At 41.7% G+C, this 16,277-nt stretch overlaps 1 protein-coding gene, 1 long non-coding RNA gene and 1 other non-coding gene across 6 annotated transcripts in view; 1 reads left to right on the forward strand and 2 right to left on the reverse strand.

The window, feature by feature from the left end:
• Positions 1-16,277, forward strand: part of CBL (Cbl proto-oncogene) — a 103,442-nt gene that overhangs the window by 72,858 nt on the left and 14,307 nt on the right. For all 4 annotated transcript variants that reach the window (XM_074015437.1, XM_005579916.5, XM_045370925.3 and 1 more), the window contains 6 exons: positions 731-818; positions 1,165-1,296; positions 1,509-1,712; positions 7,753-7,884; positions 7,973-8,350; positions 10,661-10,755. In XM_074015437.1, the coding sequence (XP_073871538.1) occupies positions 731-818; positions 1,165-1,296; positions 1,509-1,712; positions 7,753-7,884; positions 7,973-8,350; positions 10,661-10,755 (1,029 nt within the window). The remainder of the gene's footprint in view (positions 1-730; positions 819-1,164; positions 1,297-1,508; positions 1,713-7,752; positions 7,885-7,972; positions 8,351-10,660; positions 10,756-16,277) is intronic.
• On the reverse strand, positions 1,808-10,164 carry LOC141408527 (uncharacterized). Its single transcript, XR_012423796.1, has 2 exons — positions 10,098-10,164; positions 1,808-4,411 (listed from the first exon to the last, which is right to left on the reverse strand). It is a non-coding gene; the product is annotated as an uncharacterized lncRNA (long non-coding RNA).
• On the reverse strand, positions 12,371-12,475 carry LOC123568886 (U6 spliceosomal RNA). Its single transcript, XR_006692445.1, has one exon. It is a non-coding gene; the product is annotated as a U6 spliceosomal RNA (small nuclear RNA).

The raw sequence follows: 16,277 nt of genomic DNA on the forward strand, positions 1-16,277 counted from the left end.
CACCTGTGATCCCAGCAGCTTGGGAGGCTGAGACGGGCGGATCACCTGAGGTCAGGAGTTCAAGACCAGCCTGGCCAACATGGCAAAACCCTGTCTCTATTAAAAGTACAAAAAATTAGCTGGACGTGGTGGCAAGTGCCTGTAATCGCAGCTACTTGGGAGGCTGAGGCAGGAGAATCACTTGAACCCGGGAGGTGGAGGTTGCAGTGAACCAAGATCACTCACTGCAACCTCAGAAAAAATAAAAAAAATCTGTCTCTAAAAAAAAAAAAAAAAAAGAATTTCTGTATGGTGGCCATCCATTGATTAAAAATTGGTTGGTAAACTGTGACCCATGTGCTACCTGTTTGTTCCCCGTGTAAGCCAAGATAGTTTTTCCTAAGAGTCATTTTGAAGAAAACAATCAGAGAAGAATATGTGACCCAGACTAATGTGGCCTACAAATCCTAAATGATTTTCTGTCTGGCTCTTTACAGAAAAGCTTTGCTAACCAACCCCTTGATTAAAAGATAGAACCTATGGCATTGTTACCTGGAGAAGGAGAATATCTTTGTTTTTGGAGAATATCTTTGAACTGTTCTGTTATTTATTTTTTTGAAGTAAGATTTATCTTTATACTTACACCAAGTTGCCCTTTTAGATTGGAGGAACTTCCAGATACCATTTGTCTATATTAGCAAGCACTGGTAAATTGGCTTCAATAAAACCCAAGATTGGTTACTCTTTACAGCTATTTGTTTCCTGATGGACGAAATCAGAATCCTGATCTGACTGGCTTATGTGAACCAACTCCCCAAGACCATATCAAAGTGACCCAGGTGAGTTTTGTTTTACATTATAACCATATCACTGAACACAAACTTTAGTATAGTCTTTATAGAACTGATGGCATAATTGAATTGATTGGAACACCATTGACTAGATTAGTGAATTTAAACTGTTGACTAGATTAGTGAATTTGTGTGTATGTGGTTTCACTTTAAACCCTGGAGCTTAAAATAGGACCCAGACTAGATGCTTTCTGGTTTAATGGGAGAAAATAAACCACTGTTGTGACATTTTTATATAAGCAAAATTTGTATAGGAAGCAAGTCTTCACTTTTTCTGTTGTTAACATTTATGATTGCAGTTATTCAACTAATAGTCTCTTAATTTTTCTTAAAGGAACAATATGAATTATACTGTGAGATGGGCTCCACATTCCAGCTGTGTAAAATATGTGCTGAAAATGATAAGGATGTAAAGATTGAGCCCTGTGGACACCTCATGTGCACATCCTGTCTTACATCCTGGCAGGTATGGATCTAAACAGTGACTTTCTTCAGCTATGTAATCACCTTAGAGAATTCGGTATTATATAGCCTTTACTGATATAAGGGGTGGTCTGGCTTTTGGGGTTAGGTTTAAACTTTGACTTTCTTTTAATCTCTAGGAAATGTATTTTCTAGCAGATTAATATTTTAAATATTTTCAGATGCATCTTTTACTATCTCTTGCTTCTTCTGCAGGAATCAGAAGGTCAGGGCTGTCCTTTCTGCCGATGTGAAATTAAAGGTACTGAACCCATCGTGGTAGATCCATTTGATCCTAGAGGGAGTGGCAGCCTGTTGAGGCAAGGAGCAGAGGGAGCTCCCTCCCCAAATTATGATGATGATGACGATGAACGAGCTGATGATACTCTCTTCATGATGAAGGAATTGGCTGGTGCCAAGGTAAGACAGCAGTTTAGGAGACTGGCTAAATCCATTATGAGTTTATGTTCTAAAGCCGTAAAACACTTAATGATATGCAAACTACAATGATAGGTAGTATTAATAGCTGATATTTATTGAGCATTTACTATATGACAGATACTATGTTAAACACTTTACTTGTTTTTTACTTATATAATCTTTACTACAACCCCGTGAGTACATACTACTATTACCCTCATTTAACAGATTAAGAAACTGAGGCACAAAGAGGTTAAGGAATTTGCCGAAGATCACACACTGCAACCTCAGAAAAAATAAAAAAAAAATTTATTTTTATTTTTATTCAAGCTAGTAGGTTGAAGCATCTGTGAGCTGCATCTGTAACCAGGCATTCCAGCTTAAGGCCCATGCTGTCTGTATTTTAGGACTAAGATCCGAAGTTTAGGACTAAGATCCGAAGTTTTAGGACTAAGATCCTAAGATCACACAGCTAGTAGGTTGAAGCATCTGTGAGCTGCATCTGTGACCAGGCATTCCAGCTTAAGGCCCAATACTGTCTGTATTTTAGGACTAAGACTTTATTCATATCCCCTGATGGAGAATATGATGGAGAAATAAAAGAACTGGATCCTCTTTTGCTAATGCAACTAGAATAAGTTCGGTTCCCTTTTTTTTTTTAGTGGAGTCTTGGCATTAGAAAGTTGGGGCTGGGCATGCCTATAGCTCATGCCTATAATCCCAGTACTTTGGGAGGCTGAGGCTGGAGGATCAGTTGAGCCCAGTTTGAGACCAGCCTTGGCAATATAGTGAGACCCTATCTCTACTCCCAACTCCAAAAAAAAAAAAAAAAAAAGCTGGGTATGATGTTGTGTACCTGTAGTTCTGACTACTCTGGAGGCCAAAGCTGGAGGATCAGTTGAGCCCAGCAATTCGACGTAGCAAGACCCTATCTTCACCACCACTGCCCCGATGCCGCCCTAAAAAAAAAAATAGTTAGGCATGGTGGTGTTCGCCTGTAGTTCTAACTAGTCTGGAGACTGAGACAGGAAGATTGCTTGATCCCAGGAATTCAAGGCGGGAGTGAGTTGTGATTGTACCACTGCACTGTAGGCTGGGTGACATAGTGAGACCCTGTCTCATAAATAAAAAGCAATTGTATACTACGTGTAGCGTGACTTATTTCTGTAAAAAAATTTTTTTAAAAGGATATACATAGAAAAGTTGGATGACTACATACCAAACTAATCACTGTTATTTCTGAGGATAGAAATTGAGAGCACTTAAATTCTGTGGAATATTTGAATTTTTTACAATTAATGCATGTTACTTTTTCAAAGTGTTTGTTGTGCTAGATGGTTGAGTGCTATATGGGATAAGAAATCTAAGACAAGGCTTTCAAGGAGCTAATAGTTTTATTTAGGAAGAGGACATATGTGCAGGTGAAACACTTGAGAGGAAGAAGTAAAGGAACACTCTTTCCCTAGCCATGTAGAAATGCAAACAGAAAAAAAACCAGCTTCATGTATTTTGTCATTTGGCCATTCCATAATTTATTTTGTCTTCCTTTTAATGGACATTCATATTGTTTGCAGGCTTACATATATTGGCCAGCTTTTAAACAAGTCTGTCTAGGCTAGCAGTGGGATTGCTACATAAGGGCATGTGTATTTCAACTGTGATAGAGGGGAAGGTTGTGATTAATGGAGGGGCTCATGGGAATATCACAGTGATAATGGTATTTTGTTTTTCAGCTGGATGATAAGTACATGGATGTTTTATTCCTTGTACTTTATAGTTCATTATATATTTTGTATGAATAAAATAATTTGAGTGAAAATATTTAACTTTTGGATAGTTATTAAAGCTTAGCCCCTTTTTTTGGTCCTGAAATCACTCTTGAAGGTATGGAAAAGAATGAGAATGCCTGTTTCTTCACATCCTGGTAGATGTTGTTTGTTGTTTTATTTTGATTTGTTTTTAATATAGTGAATCTACTTATAGTTGGTGAGGGCACATGGATTTTTTTTTTAAGGTTTAAAAGAATTGCTAAAAAACTTACAAAAACATTGGTTCCCTGCCTCTGTCCCCTCCAGCACCTCTCTGTCCCCTCGTTCAGAGTTTTAATTCTTGAAACTGTTTACTACCTCTGTGTTTCTTAACCATATGCTTATGCTGCTTCTTCTGGATTCTTGATCTCTTCACCTCAGATATTGTGGGAGAGTGTTTAGGTCTCTTATCTCCCTCCTCTGTACTCCATATCCTCCCACTACAGTTATTTGAATTTGGCTTAGTACTCAGTGTTTATATGATTTCACTCCATACTCTGCCAAATAGCATACTATACAATAATTACTTTTGCTTTCTTATACAACTTTCTGCTTTTCCTGGTATAATTATTTTTATTTTTTAGTTTTCAGTTTGTACCTGTCACTACCAAATCATACCGTACTCTCAAACATCCTCTCAATATAGTTTCTGTGAAATAAAATCTGTTAGTATAGTAGTATGTGATATCGTGTACTGCTGCGTAGGAATTAGGAGTCATCTGTGTTCAGCTCCAGTCTGCTCCAGTCATTCTCTGTGCCATACTGCTTGTCACCCTGAGGTGTCCCCTCGCCATACTCATGGAACTTCATTGCCTCTCCTCTCTTGGAGTACCTTGGTTCCCATGTTTTCCTCTTTTTTGCTTTACTTCTTTATGTCCTTAAAATGGCTTTCTGTGAAAGGGTGAGAGATAAACTTCTTGAGATCGTTGGTATCTTAAAAGTTCAACCCTCAAACGTAAATTGACTAGTTACAGAATTCTAGGTTGATAAATATTCTCCTCTAAATTGTTAAGGCTTCACTGACTTCTAGCTTCTAATGTATTTGTACTTTTCAGTGCTTCCTTTCCCTCTGTCACCAAAAGCCCTTTTTTTTTTTTTTTGAGATGGAATCTTGCTCTGTCGCCCAGGTTGGAGTGCAGTGGCGCAGTCTCAGCTCACTGCAACCTCAACCTCCTGGGTTCACGCCATTCTCCTGCCTCGGCCTCCTGAGTAGCTGGGACTACAGGCGCCTGCCACCACGCCCGGCTAATTTTTTTTTTTTTTTTTTTTTAAGTAGAAACAGGGTTTCACCGTATTAGCCAGGATGGTCTTGATCTTCTGAACTCATGATCTGCACACCTCGGCCTCCCAAAGTGCTGGGATTACAGGTGTGAGCCACCACACCTGGCCCACCAGAAGCTTTTAAGATATTTTCCTCATCCTTGATTTGATGAAAAATGTAAGGGTATTTTTGGTTTGTTTGTTGTGGGTTTCTTTTCCTTAATTGAGCTGGGTATGTAATAAACCCTTTCTATTTGGCTATTTATGTCCTTTAAGTCTTTAAGTCTTGGAAATGTTCGTATTTCTCTGATCATTTGTTTTCCATTTATAAATTTATAAAGGTTCTACCTTTTCTGGAACCTTATATGCTGTGATAAAAGAATATTGCGGCCGGGTGCAGTGCTTCACGCCTGTAATCCCAGGACTTTGGGAGGCCAAAGCGGTCAGATCACCTGAGATCAGAAGTTCCATACCAGCCTGGCCAATATGGTGAAACCCTGTCTCTACTAAAAATACAAAATTTAGCCGGGCATGGTGGCGCATGCCTATAATCCCTGTTACTTGGGAGGCTGAGGCCGGAGAATGGCTTGAACCTGGGAGGCAGTGGTTGCAGTGAGCCGAGATTGCGCCATTGCACTCCATCCTGGGCAACGAGTGAGACTCCATCTCAGAAAAAAAAAAAAAAAAAAAAAGAATATTGCAAGGATCCATTGTGATGTTGAGACATGAATTTAAAAATATGATTAGTTCAACCCTCTGTGCTTAAGGAATGAGAGAAAGATCGATGAGAGGGCCTTCCAGAATGGGGAAAGGATTTGAAGAATCATACCGAAGTCAAAATAATCATAGCATGTGCAGGAAACACTGAGGAGATAAGCCTGAATAGAGCAGCCTTGACACTTGTTAGGGAGTTGTGGGAAATACCTTTGGTTGCAGAGACCAGATTAGAAAGCCCGGCAGGAGGGTGAGATTTTGTAACAGGGCAAATTGGGAGTTACTGGTGGTTTTTGAGTTGGTGAGTGTTTAAGAATGGCTAAGCTGATAGTGGTAAGCAGAAGGATGTGGCGAGATAAACTACAAGTTGGGAAGTTCACTATGTTGTTGAATAAATCACGTCAAGACGCGGTGGCTCACGCCTGTAATCCCAGCACTTTGGGAGGCCAAGGCAAGGAGGATCACTTTAGCCCAGAGGTTTGAGACCACCCTGGGCAACATGACAAGACCCTGTCTACCTGTGCTTCCCAACCCCCCCGCCCCCCCAAAAAAAGCAACGTGTGGTGGTGCACACCTTGTCCCAGCTACTTGAGAGGCTGAGGCAGGAGGATGGCTTGAGCCCAGGAGGTCAAGGCTGCAGTGCACCATGTTTGTGCCACTGCAGTCCAGCCTGGGCGATAGAGCAAGACCCTGTCTCCCATAAATAAATAAGATCTGAGGTTGCTAAGTAGAATGAAATGAAATATACAGATATGAGAATCTTTTGGGGAAAAATCAGCAGGATATAGCGACTGACAAAATAATTATGATGAAGTGAGAGGAGGCTTGACTTTGACTTTTGTCATTGAGCTGTTTAGTTGCTCATGCTGCATTGTCAGCTGATTGGGAGCCCGTTATCTTAAGCATGTGGATAAAGCAAAGAGCTAAAGATGAGAGCTTTCTTTTCTGTCATCTACCACCCAACACTAATAACAGGACTAAGTATGGGGATGGCTGTTCCTCTGTCAGTTGCTTTCCTGTTAGGGAATTTAAATGCAGAGTAGCCTTTTTTTTTTTTTTTTTTTTTTTAATGAATTACTGTATATCTCTTGACCGCTTACTGTGGCAAGCTTATCAGCTATTCCTAAGCCTGCTATAGGCAGGGAAATGGAAGAGGTTATATATGTGTTCTTTCTTCTAATTTGGTACCTCATTTTTTAGAGCTCAAATTGACAGAAAATATTAATCCCTTTTAATTCTTGAATTGAAATAATTTATTTCTTTGGAAGAACTCAAGATACTTTTTAGTGATATTCTTGATCTTTTTTTTTTTTTTTTTTTTTTTACAAATTTCACCTTTAAAAATTTTTTTTAAGTTAAAAAAAATTTTTTAGAGGGATCTCTGGTGTTGAACTCCTGGCCTCAAGCAATCCTCCTGCCTCCCAAAATGCTAGGATGACAGGTGTGAGCCGTTGTACCCACTCTTATCTTCTTTCTTATTTTAATAACCCATAGAAAATTCGTCGTCATTGATCTGTTTCTTTGTTATGTTCCTTAAACATTGTTTTCCCAGGTACTTTGTTGAGAGGTTAATATCTGTACCCCGCCCTCCATCCTTTTTTTTCTTTTGTCAAGACAGGCTCTTGCTCTGTTGCCCAGGCTAGAGTACAGTGGCATGATTATGGTTCACTGCAGTCTCAAACTCCTGGGCTCAAGCAGTCTTCCTGCTTTAGCCTCCCAAATAGCTGTGTGCCACTATGGCCCAGCTAATTTTTTATTTTATTTTTTGTAGAGACGGGGTCTCACTATGTTGCCCATACTGGTCTCGAACTCCCGCCTCCCAAAATGTTAGTATTACAGGTGTGGGCCGCCATGCATGGCCTGCCCCTTTCTTTTTCTACGGATTCCTATTTTTAATCTTGAAAAGATTTTTTTTCTTTCTCCAAAGGTGAGGGGGTAGAAAACTGTAGTAATTTTTAAAATTGTAAGCTAGGAAATTTTTTGTCGCCCTGTCCTTTCTAGATAGATTACCTGTAGCTTGCCATGGGTATGGTGTTTCTGTGATTGAGAGTGCCCTCTTATGGTGACACAAAAATTATTCAGGAAGTGCTAGAATATCTGGAAGTTTTTTAAGAGGGTGTGTGTGACCTTAAACCTAAGTCTGGCCCATTTGTAGTTGTAAGTGTTCCCATGGTATTTGCCATCCACAGCTTTAGGAGAGTTGAAAGATGCCATTTCCCCAAACGAGAGTAACCTGTTAAATTTTTTATGTACCCTAGGTGGAACGGCCGCCTTCTCCATTCTCCATGGCCCCACAAGCTTCCCTTCCCCCAGTGCCACCACGACTTGACCTTCTGCCACAGCGAGTATGTGTTCCCTCAAGTGCTTCTGCTCTTGGAACTGCTTCTAAGGTAAAGCATTTTCCATTACTGCAGTTTTTGGATTCTTTGCTGTGTACTAGTGGGTTTTTATTGATTTGCTTTCACCGTGCTTCCACAGGCTGCTTCTGGCTCCCTTCATAAAGACAAACCATTGCCAGTACCTCCCACACTTCGAGATCTTCCACCACCACCGCCTCCAGACCGGCCATATTCTGTTGGAACAGAATCCCGACCTCAGAGACGCCCCTTGCCTTGTACACCAGGCGATTGTCCATCCAGAGACAAACTGCCACCTGTCCCCTCTAGCCGCCTTGGAGACTCATGGCTGCCCCGGCCGATCCCCAAAGTACCAGTATCTGCCCCAAGTTCCAGTGATCCCTGGACAGGAAGAGAATTAACCAACCGGCACTCACTTCCATTTTCATTGCCCTCACAAATGGAGCCCAGACCAGATGTGCCTAGGCTCGGAAGCACGTTTAGTCTGGATACCTCCATGGTGAGTCTTCATTTTGAAACTATCTAACCTGTTAAGAAGTATGTGTGGACCAGGCACAGTGGTTCATGTCTGTAATCCCAGCCCTTTGGGAGGCCAAGGTGGGCGAATCGCTTGAGCCAAGGATTTCGAGACCAGCCTGGCTGGGCAACATGGTGTTTTTGAAACCCTGTATCTACAAAAATTACAAAAATTAGCTGGGCGTGGTGGCACATGCCTGTAATTCCAGCTACTCGGGAGGCTGAGATGGGAATATTGCTTGGGCCCAGGAGGCCAGGGTTTCTGTGAGCCATGATTGTGCCACTGCACTCCAGCCTAGGCAACAGAGTGGGACCCTGTCTTGAAAAAAACGAAGAAAGAAAAGGAAATATGTGTGGATAGAAGTTTATGGGTTGAAATTTTGTGATAGGTTTTATCTGGAATTCAGAGATGCTATAACATAATTCCTACCCTCAAGAAGTGTGGCCGGGCGCGGTGGCTCACACCTGCAATCACAGCACTTTGGGAGGCCGAGTCAGGTGGATCACCTGAGGTCAGGAGTTCGAGACCAGCCTGGCTAACATGATGAAACCCCGTCTCTACTAAAAATACAAAAAATTAGCTGGGCCTGGTGGCGGGTGTCTGTAATTCCAGCTACTCGGGAGGCTGAGGCAGGAGAATCGCTTGAACCTGGGAGGCAGAGGTTGCAGTGAGCTGAGATCATGCCACTGCACTCCAACCTGAGCAACAAGAGTGAAAGTTTGTCTCGAAAAAAAAAAAAAAGTGTGTATGTTCATAGACCAGATGAGGCAGTTTGTAAATATTGCAGCAAATGTCCTTTTATAAATGCCATTTGTAATCTAACTAGAAAACAGTTAAGTTTTAGAGAAATAAGAGGTTATTCCCAGGTAGGGCAATCATGAGGACTTTATAGAAGGAGTGGCATCTGAATCTGAAGTATTTCTTTGGAAAGTGGATACGGTTTTCAGATTGTTAACAGCCACATTGACAAACGCTTAAGGTGTACTGTGGAATGACGATTAGGTTAATTTAAGTAGAGCAGAAATTTTGTCAGTAGGAGAAAGAACTGGAAAGGAACATCACACTAGATTAGAGAGACTTGAATACCCTCTCCCAAAAGAATTTTAATTTATATGGTAGGAAATGAAGAGCATTCGGAGGTAGGTTATTGGTCTTTTGTCTAAATATGCAAGAAAGGGTCCGGAACTGGGAGGTGGGAGAGGAATATTTGATGTTTTGTTCATTTATGCACTCAACAAAAAGTCTTGCCCTCACAAAGTTTATATTCTAATGGGAGGAAGATGGAATATAAACACGTTAATTGAATAACATAGTATGTTCACAGTCACAAGTGCTGTGGAGAAAAATAGCCCAAAGAAGGGTATAGAGAAAGCTGGCACAGGAGTGGGAGGTACATGAAGTTACAGAGTACAATTCTGAGCAGAAACCTGTAGCAGTAGGGAGGACCCGCCATGCTGATCCCAGGGGAGATTATTTCAGGATGAAGGAAAAAGCAAGTGAGTTTGGGAGAGACTGTTTGAAGAGTAAAAAAGGGGTTTAGTATAGCCAGTACTAAATGAGCAAGAGAGAGAATCATTGTTTATGAGCAGAGTGGGCAGCCAGATTAGGTCGAAGCCTCTTGAGAGCATGAAATAAAGACTTGTTAAGGCTTGAAAAGCAGTCAGTGCATGGAATAAAAGATAAGAAGTATCACATGTATACCGCATGCACGTAAAAATGAAGCTTTTACCTGGCTGACTGTTGAATTTGAAATGAGCAGTTGATGGAAGCATTGGCAAGCAGGCAGTCAGAAATCTAAGGAGATGGAATGGGAAGAGTAAAGTTGAGAAATGCGGCACTAAGTGAATGGCATATTCTTTCGTTGCAGAGAAGGGGTAACACTCAAGTGGTACCAGTGAGTTGGACAGTTTAATTAGTGAGTGTGGATTAGGTTTGACTTTCTGTCAGCATCAGTATGGAATGACCGTTTTGAGTTTGGATATAGATTATTTAAGATACTAATGGTATTTGTGTGGATAGCCAATTTACTCAAATCTTTTTAGAATTAAACCAAAAAGTTCATTTCCCTGCCTCTTTCTAGATCTCCATCTCCCTAAACCTTACATTTGAAGGTTCTTCAGAACCTTAAGGCCTCTAAGCCTTCAGGTCAGATGTGTCAGATGTGATAACCCCTGGGCATGGCATTGAGAGTTAGGTCTGTATCTGTTACTGTTATTTTGAAAAGGTTCAGTAAGAGGAGCAGCTCAGCTGTGGTAAGAAAGTTGTTTTTCAACACTTTTCTTTACTTTCCAGAGTATGAATAGCAGCCCATTAGTAGGTCCAGAGTGTGACCACCCCAAAATCAAACCTTCCTCATCTGCCAATGCCATTTATTCTCTGGCTGCAAGGTAAGTCTGCTAAAGCTATATATATTTCATACAGTGGAGTTGGTACTTGTGAAAAGTTTACTTGGAGAAAATTTAGAAAACCCAGAGAAGTGTAAAAAAGAAAATAAAAATTAATTTCTGTTTGCACCATGTAGAAATGATTATATTTTATGTTTTAGAGTATTTCCTTCTTTTCCTTTTTCTGCATACATGTACCTTGATCTGTGTTGCTGGGGCCTGTCAACTTTATTAATATTTTCAAGGAGGTTATTTTGGATATCTGCTCTCTGTTTCATTGCTCTGTGCTCATTATTCTTAAGAGCAGCTTTCTTTAAGTTTAATTTCCTGTTTTTCTAGCTTCATGGAATGGATGCTGTGTTGGTCTGCTCAGACTACCATCACAAAATACCACATACTGGGTGGTTTAAATAGTGGAAATTTATTTTCCCTCAGTTCTGGAGGCTGGAATTCTGAGATCAGGGTGCCAGCATAGTGGCTTTCCGGTGAGGGCTCTCTTCCTGCATCTCACTGTGTCCTTACATGGCCATCCTCAGTGTTTGCGCAGATACAGAGAAAGAGAGAGAGCGCGCACAAGCTCTCTGGGGTCTCTTCCTATAAGGACACCAATGCTACTGGATCTGACTTCTTCCAACCTTAATTACATCCTTAGAGGCCCCATCTCCAAATACAGCCACCCCTCAGTATATATGCATGCAGGGGATTAGTTCCAAGACCCCAGCATATACCAGAACGCCCATGGTGGGGTCCCACACTTGGCCCTGTGGAGCCACATATATGAAAAGTTGACCCTCCCTGTATGTGGGTTCTAATGAATACTGTATTTTCAAGCCAAACTTGCTTACAATCACAGAACCCAAGGATACAAAAGCCTGACTGTGTTTATTGATAAAAATCTATGTGTACACTGAGAATAAGGGCTTCAACAGATGATTTTTGGGAGAACACAAACATATTTTACGGTATTCCACCCATTTTGATATGTCATATTTTCATTAAGTTCAAAATACATACTTTTTCTATTTGTGGTTTCTTTAATTTATGGGTTATTTATATGTTGCCTGATTTTCATACCTTTGAAAATTTTCTAGTTATCCTTCTGTTACTGGTGGCTTTATTCTAATGTGATCAGAAACCATACTGTCAACTAGTTTATGGTAAAATTTGGTAATTTGTATCACCCTCAGTTCCTAAGAATGTGTATTTTGCAGTTTTTGGGTTGTAGCATTCTATGTAAGTTAATGAGGTCAAATTTGTTAATTGTGTTAAATCTTGTATCTCCCTAGAACCTTTTTTAAATCTCTCTGCTATTGGATAACTGAGAGGAGAATGTTAAATTCTCCATCTATGACTGTGGTTTTTTCTTTTCTTTTTAGTTATATTTATTTGTGTTATCTGTATATTTAGCCTACGTAATTAGGGTACATAGAAACTTAGACTTTTTGATGCTAAATAAGTTTTTATTATAATCAAATATACCTCTTTTATTCTGTAATTCTGTTTCTTGCCTGCCTTAAGTCTGCTTTGCCATACATGAAAGTGGCTACATCACCTGTCTTTTAGTATTTGCATAACCTCTGTATTGTACCATTTCACTCCTTCTATTTTTTTTTTTATAAAAAATATGGAACGCTTGACGAATTTGTGTGTCATCCTTGTGTAGAGGCCATGGTAATCATCTCTCTATAGTTTCAGTTGTATGAGCTGCTGAAGTGAGCACAACTCCTTCTATTCTTTAATAGTTATCAAGAGATTCCATCATGCACTTTTGACTTTTGTTAGAGTTTTGTTTATTTATTTATTTAGAGATAGGGTCTTGATCTGTTGCCCAGGTTGGAGTGCAAAGACTCAATCATAGCTCACTGCAGCCTCAGCATACTGGGCTCAAGAGAACCTCCGGCCTCAGTCTCCTGAGTAACCAGGACTCCAGGCATTCACCATCATGCCCGGCTAAGTTTTAAATTTTTTATTTTTAGTAGAGACAAGGTTTAGCTGTGTTTCCCAGGCTGGTCTTGAACTACTGGTGTCAAGAGATCCTCCTGTCTCAGCTTCCTCAAATGCTGGGAAATACAGATGTGAGCCATCACAGCCAGCCTAGAGTGTATTTTAAATCAGCATCTCTGTTTGTTGCACAGGCTGGAGTGCAGTGGTGCAATCTCGGCTCACTATAGCCTAAACCTTCCAGGCTCAAATGATCCTCCTGCCTCAGCCTCCCGAGTAGCTGGGACCACAGATGCGTGCTACCACACTCAGCTAATTTTTGCATTTTTTGTAGAGATGGGGTTTTGCCATGTTGCCCAGGCTGGTTTGGAACTTCTGGGCTCAAGTGATTTGCCCGCCTTGGCCTCCCAAAGTACAGGGATTATAGGTGAAAGCCACCGTGCCAAGCCCACTTTTAATTTTTTTTGTTTTTTTTTTTTGAGATGGAGTCTCGCTCTGTCGCCCAGGCTGGAGTGCAGTGGCCGGATGTCAGCTCACTGCAAGCTCCGCCTCCTGGGTTTACGCCATTCTCCTGCCTCAGCCTCCCGAGTAGCTGGGACTACAGGCGCCCGCCACCTCGCCCGGCTAGTTTTTTGTATTTTTAGTAGAGACGGGGTTTCACCATGTTAGCCAGGATGGTCTCGATCTCCTGACCTCGTGATCCGCCCGTCTCGGCCTCCCAAAGTGCTGGGATTACAGGCTTGAGCCACCGCGCCCGGCCCCACTTTTAATTTTTTAAAAAGATACTTGGCTGTGCGTGGTGGCTCGTGCCTATAATCCCAGCACTTTGGGAGGCTGAAGCGGGCAGATCACGAGGTCAGAAGATCAAGACCATCGTGGCTAACACGGTGAATCCCCATCTCTACTAAAAATACAAAAAAATTAGCGGGTGTGGTGGCGGGCGCCTGTAGTCCCAGCTACTTGGGAGGCTGAGGCAGGAGAATGGCATCAACCCAGGAGGCGGAGGTTGCAGTGAGCTGAGATCGCGCCACTGCACTCCAGCCTGAGCGACAGAGCGAGACTGTCTCAAAACAACAACAACAAACAGATACTTTCATTGAATACAGCATCTGTTTTTGTTTTGTTTTGTCTTGTTTTGTTTTGAGATGGAGTCTTGCTCTGTCACCCAGGCTGGAGTCCAGTGGCATGTTCTCAGCTCACTGCAACCTCCACCTCCTGGGTTCAAGCGAGTCTCCTGCCTCACCTCCCAAGTAGCTGGGATTACAGGTGCACGCCACCCTGCCCAGCTAATTTTTTTATTTTTTGTTTTTTAGTAGTGACGGAGTTTCACCCTGTTGGCCAGGCTGGTCTCGAACTCCTGACCTCAAGTGATCTGCCCGCCTCAGCCTCCCAAAGTGCTGGGATTTATAGGCGTGAACCACTGCACCTGGCCCAGTATAGCGTCTGAACTGAAGCTATTTTCTTTTTCTTTTTTTTTTTTTTTTTGAGGCGGAATCTCACTCTGTCGCCCAGGCTGGAGTGCAGTGGCGCAGTTTCGGCTCACTGCAAGCTCCACCTCCCGGGTTCACGCCATTCTTCTGCCTCAGCCTCCCAAGTAGCTGGGACTACAGGCGCCCACCACCACGCCCGGCTAATTTTTTGTATTTTTAGTAGAGATGGGGTTTTACCGTGTTAGCCAGGATGGTCTTGATCTCCTGACCTTGTGATCCGCCCGCCTTGGCCTCCCAAAGTGCAGGGATTACAGGTGTGAGCCACCACGCCCGGCCTAAAGCTATTTTCTTTCAGCAGTTTAAAAATAGCATTCCACTTTGGCTTCCATCGTTTCTGTTGAGAACTAAGCTCTCAGCCTTAATGTTACTCCTTTAAAGGTAGTGTTTCTTGACTGTGAGTGGTGGCTCACACCTGTAATCCCAACACTTTGGGAAGCCAAGACAGGAGGATCGCTGGAGTCTGGAGTTTGAGACCAGTCTGGGCAACATAGTAAGACTCCCATCTTTACAAAAAATAAAAAGTCAGCCGGGCATGGTGGCACATGCCCATGGTCCCAGCTACTGTGGAGGCTAAGGTTGGCTGGAGCCCAGGATGTTGAGGCTGCCGTGAGCTGTGATGGCGCTACTTCACTCCAGCCTGGGTTACAGAGAAAGACCCGGTCTCAATAAAATAAAATAAAATAAAATTGAAAAATAAATAGGCCGGATAAATAGGCCAGGTGCAGTGGCTCACGCCTGTAGCCTCAGCATTTTGGGAGGCCGAGGCAAGCAGATTGCCTGAACTCGGGTTTGAGATCAGCTTGAGCAACATGGCAAAACCCTGTCTCTGAAAAAGATACAAAAAAGTAGCTGGGCATGGTGGTGCACACCTGTGGTCTGAGCTGCTCAGGAGGCTGAAGTGGGCAGATTGCCTAAGCCTAGAAGGTCGAGGCTGTAGTGAGCCATGATTGTGCCACTGTACTCCAGCATGGGCAACACAGTGAGACCGTGTCTCAAAAAATAAAAATGTATATTAAAAAAAAAAAAAGATATTGCTGCTTTTCCTAGGTACTTACAAAATGTTTTTCCCCCCTCTGGTCCCAGCAGTTTTACTGTATCTTCCTTTGTGGTTTTCTTTGTATTTATCTTTTAATCCTTCATAAGTTTTTTTTCTTCTTCTTCTTTTTTTTAAAGACGGAGTCTCACTCTGTCGCCCAGGCTGGAATGCAATGCTGTGATCTCAGCTCACTGCAACCTCTGCCTCCCAGGTTCAAGCAGTTCTCCCACCTTAGCCAAGTAGCTGGGATTTTAGGCATTTTTGTATTTTTAGTAGAGATGGGGTTTCACCATTTTGGCCAGGCTGGTCTTGAATTCCTAATGTCAAGTGATTCACCTGCCTCAGCCTCCGGAAGTACTAGGATTACAGGCATGAACCACTGCACCCTGACCTCCTTTTCTTTTTCAAACACTAACTGGAACCAAGCCTTCGTAAGTTTGGTAAAGTTTATTTAGTTTGTGATATTTTTAATCAGTTTTAGGACATTGTCAGCCAATTTTTCTGAAAACAGACTGAATATTGCAGTCCCTCTTTGTTCTCTTCTTCTGGGACTACCTTTTCCGGAATGTTAGACCTTTTCACTATGTCTCTGAGAGCTCTTATGCTGATGTCTTTTTTTTTTTTTTTTTTTTCCATTGTTTTTTCTCTGCATACTTTATTTTCTTTGATTTTTTAATTTTTTCAGCCTCCCTAGTAACTGGGACTATAGGTGTGCACCACCACACCCAGCTAATTTTTGTATTTTGTGTGCATATAGGGTTTTGCTGTGTTGTCCAGTTGTATTTTTAGATAAAGATGCTCCTCAACTTAAGATGGGGTTATGTCCCGGTAAACCCATTGTAAGTTGAAAGTGCATTTTGACTTATAGTATTTTTGACTGGGTTTATCCAGATACTACTCCATTGTAAGTAGAGAAGTGTATTGAATGTTTATTACTTTTGCACCATTGTAAAGTTGAAAAATCATAAGTTGGGTACTGTGTTGTATTTTTAAGTTCTAGTGTTTCCATGTGATTTTTTAAAATGTATCGATTCTATCCTTTTTTTTTTTTTTCTTTT

Source organism: Macaca fascicularis, chromosome 14 (assembly GCF_037993035.2).
Source record: "Macaca fascicularis isolate 582-1 chromosome 14, T2T-MFA8v1.1".
Classification (NCBI taxonomy): Eukaryota; Metazoa; Chordata; class Mammalia; order Primates; family Cercopithecidae; genus Macaca; species Macaca fascicularis.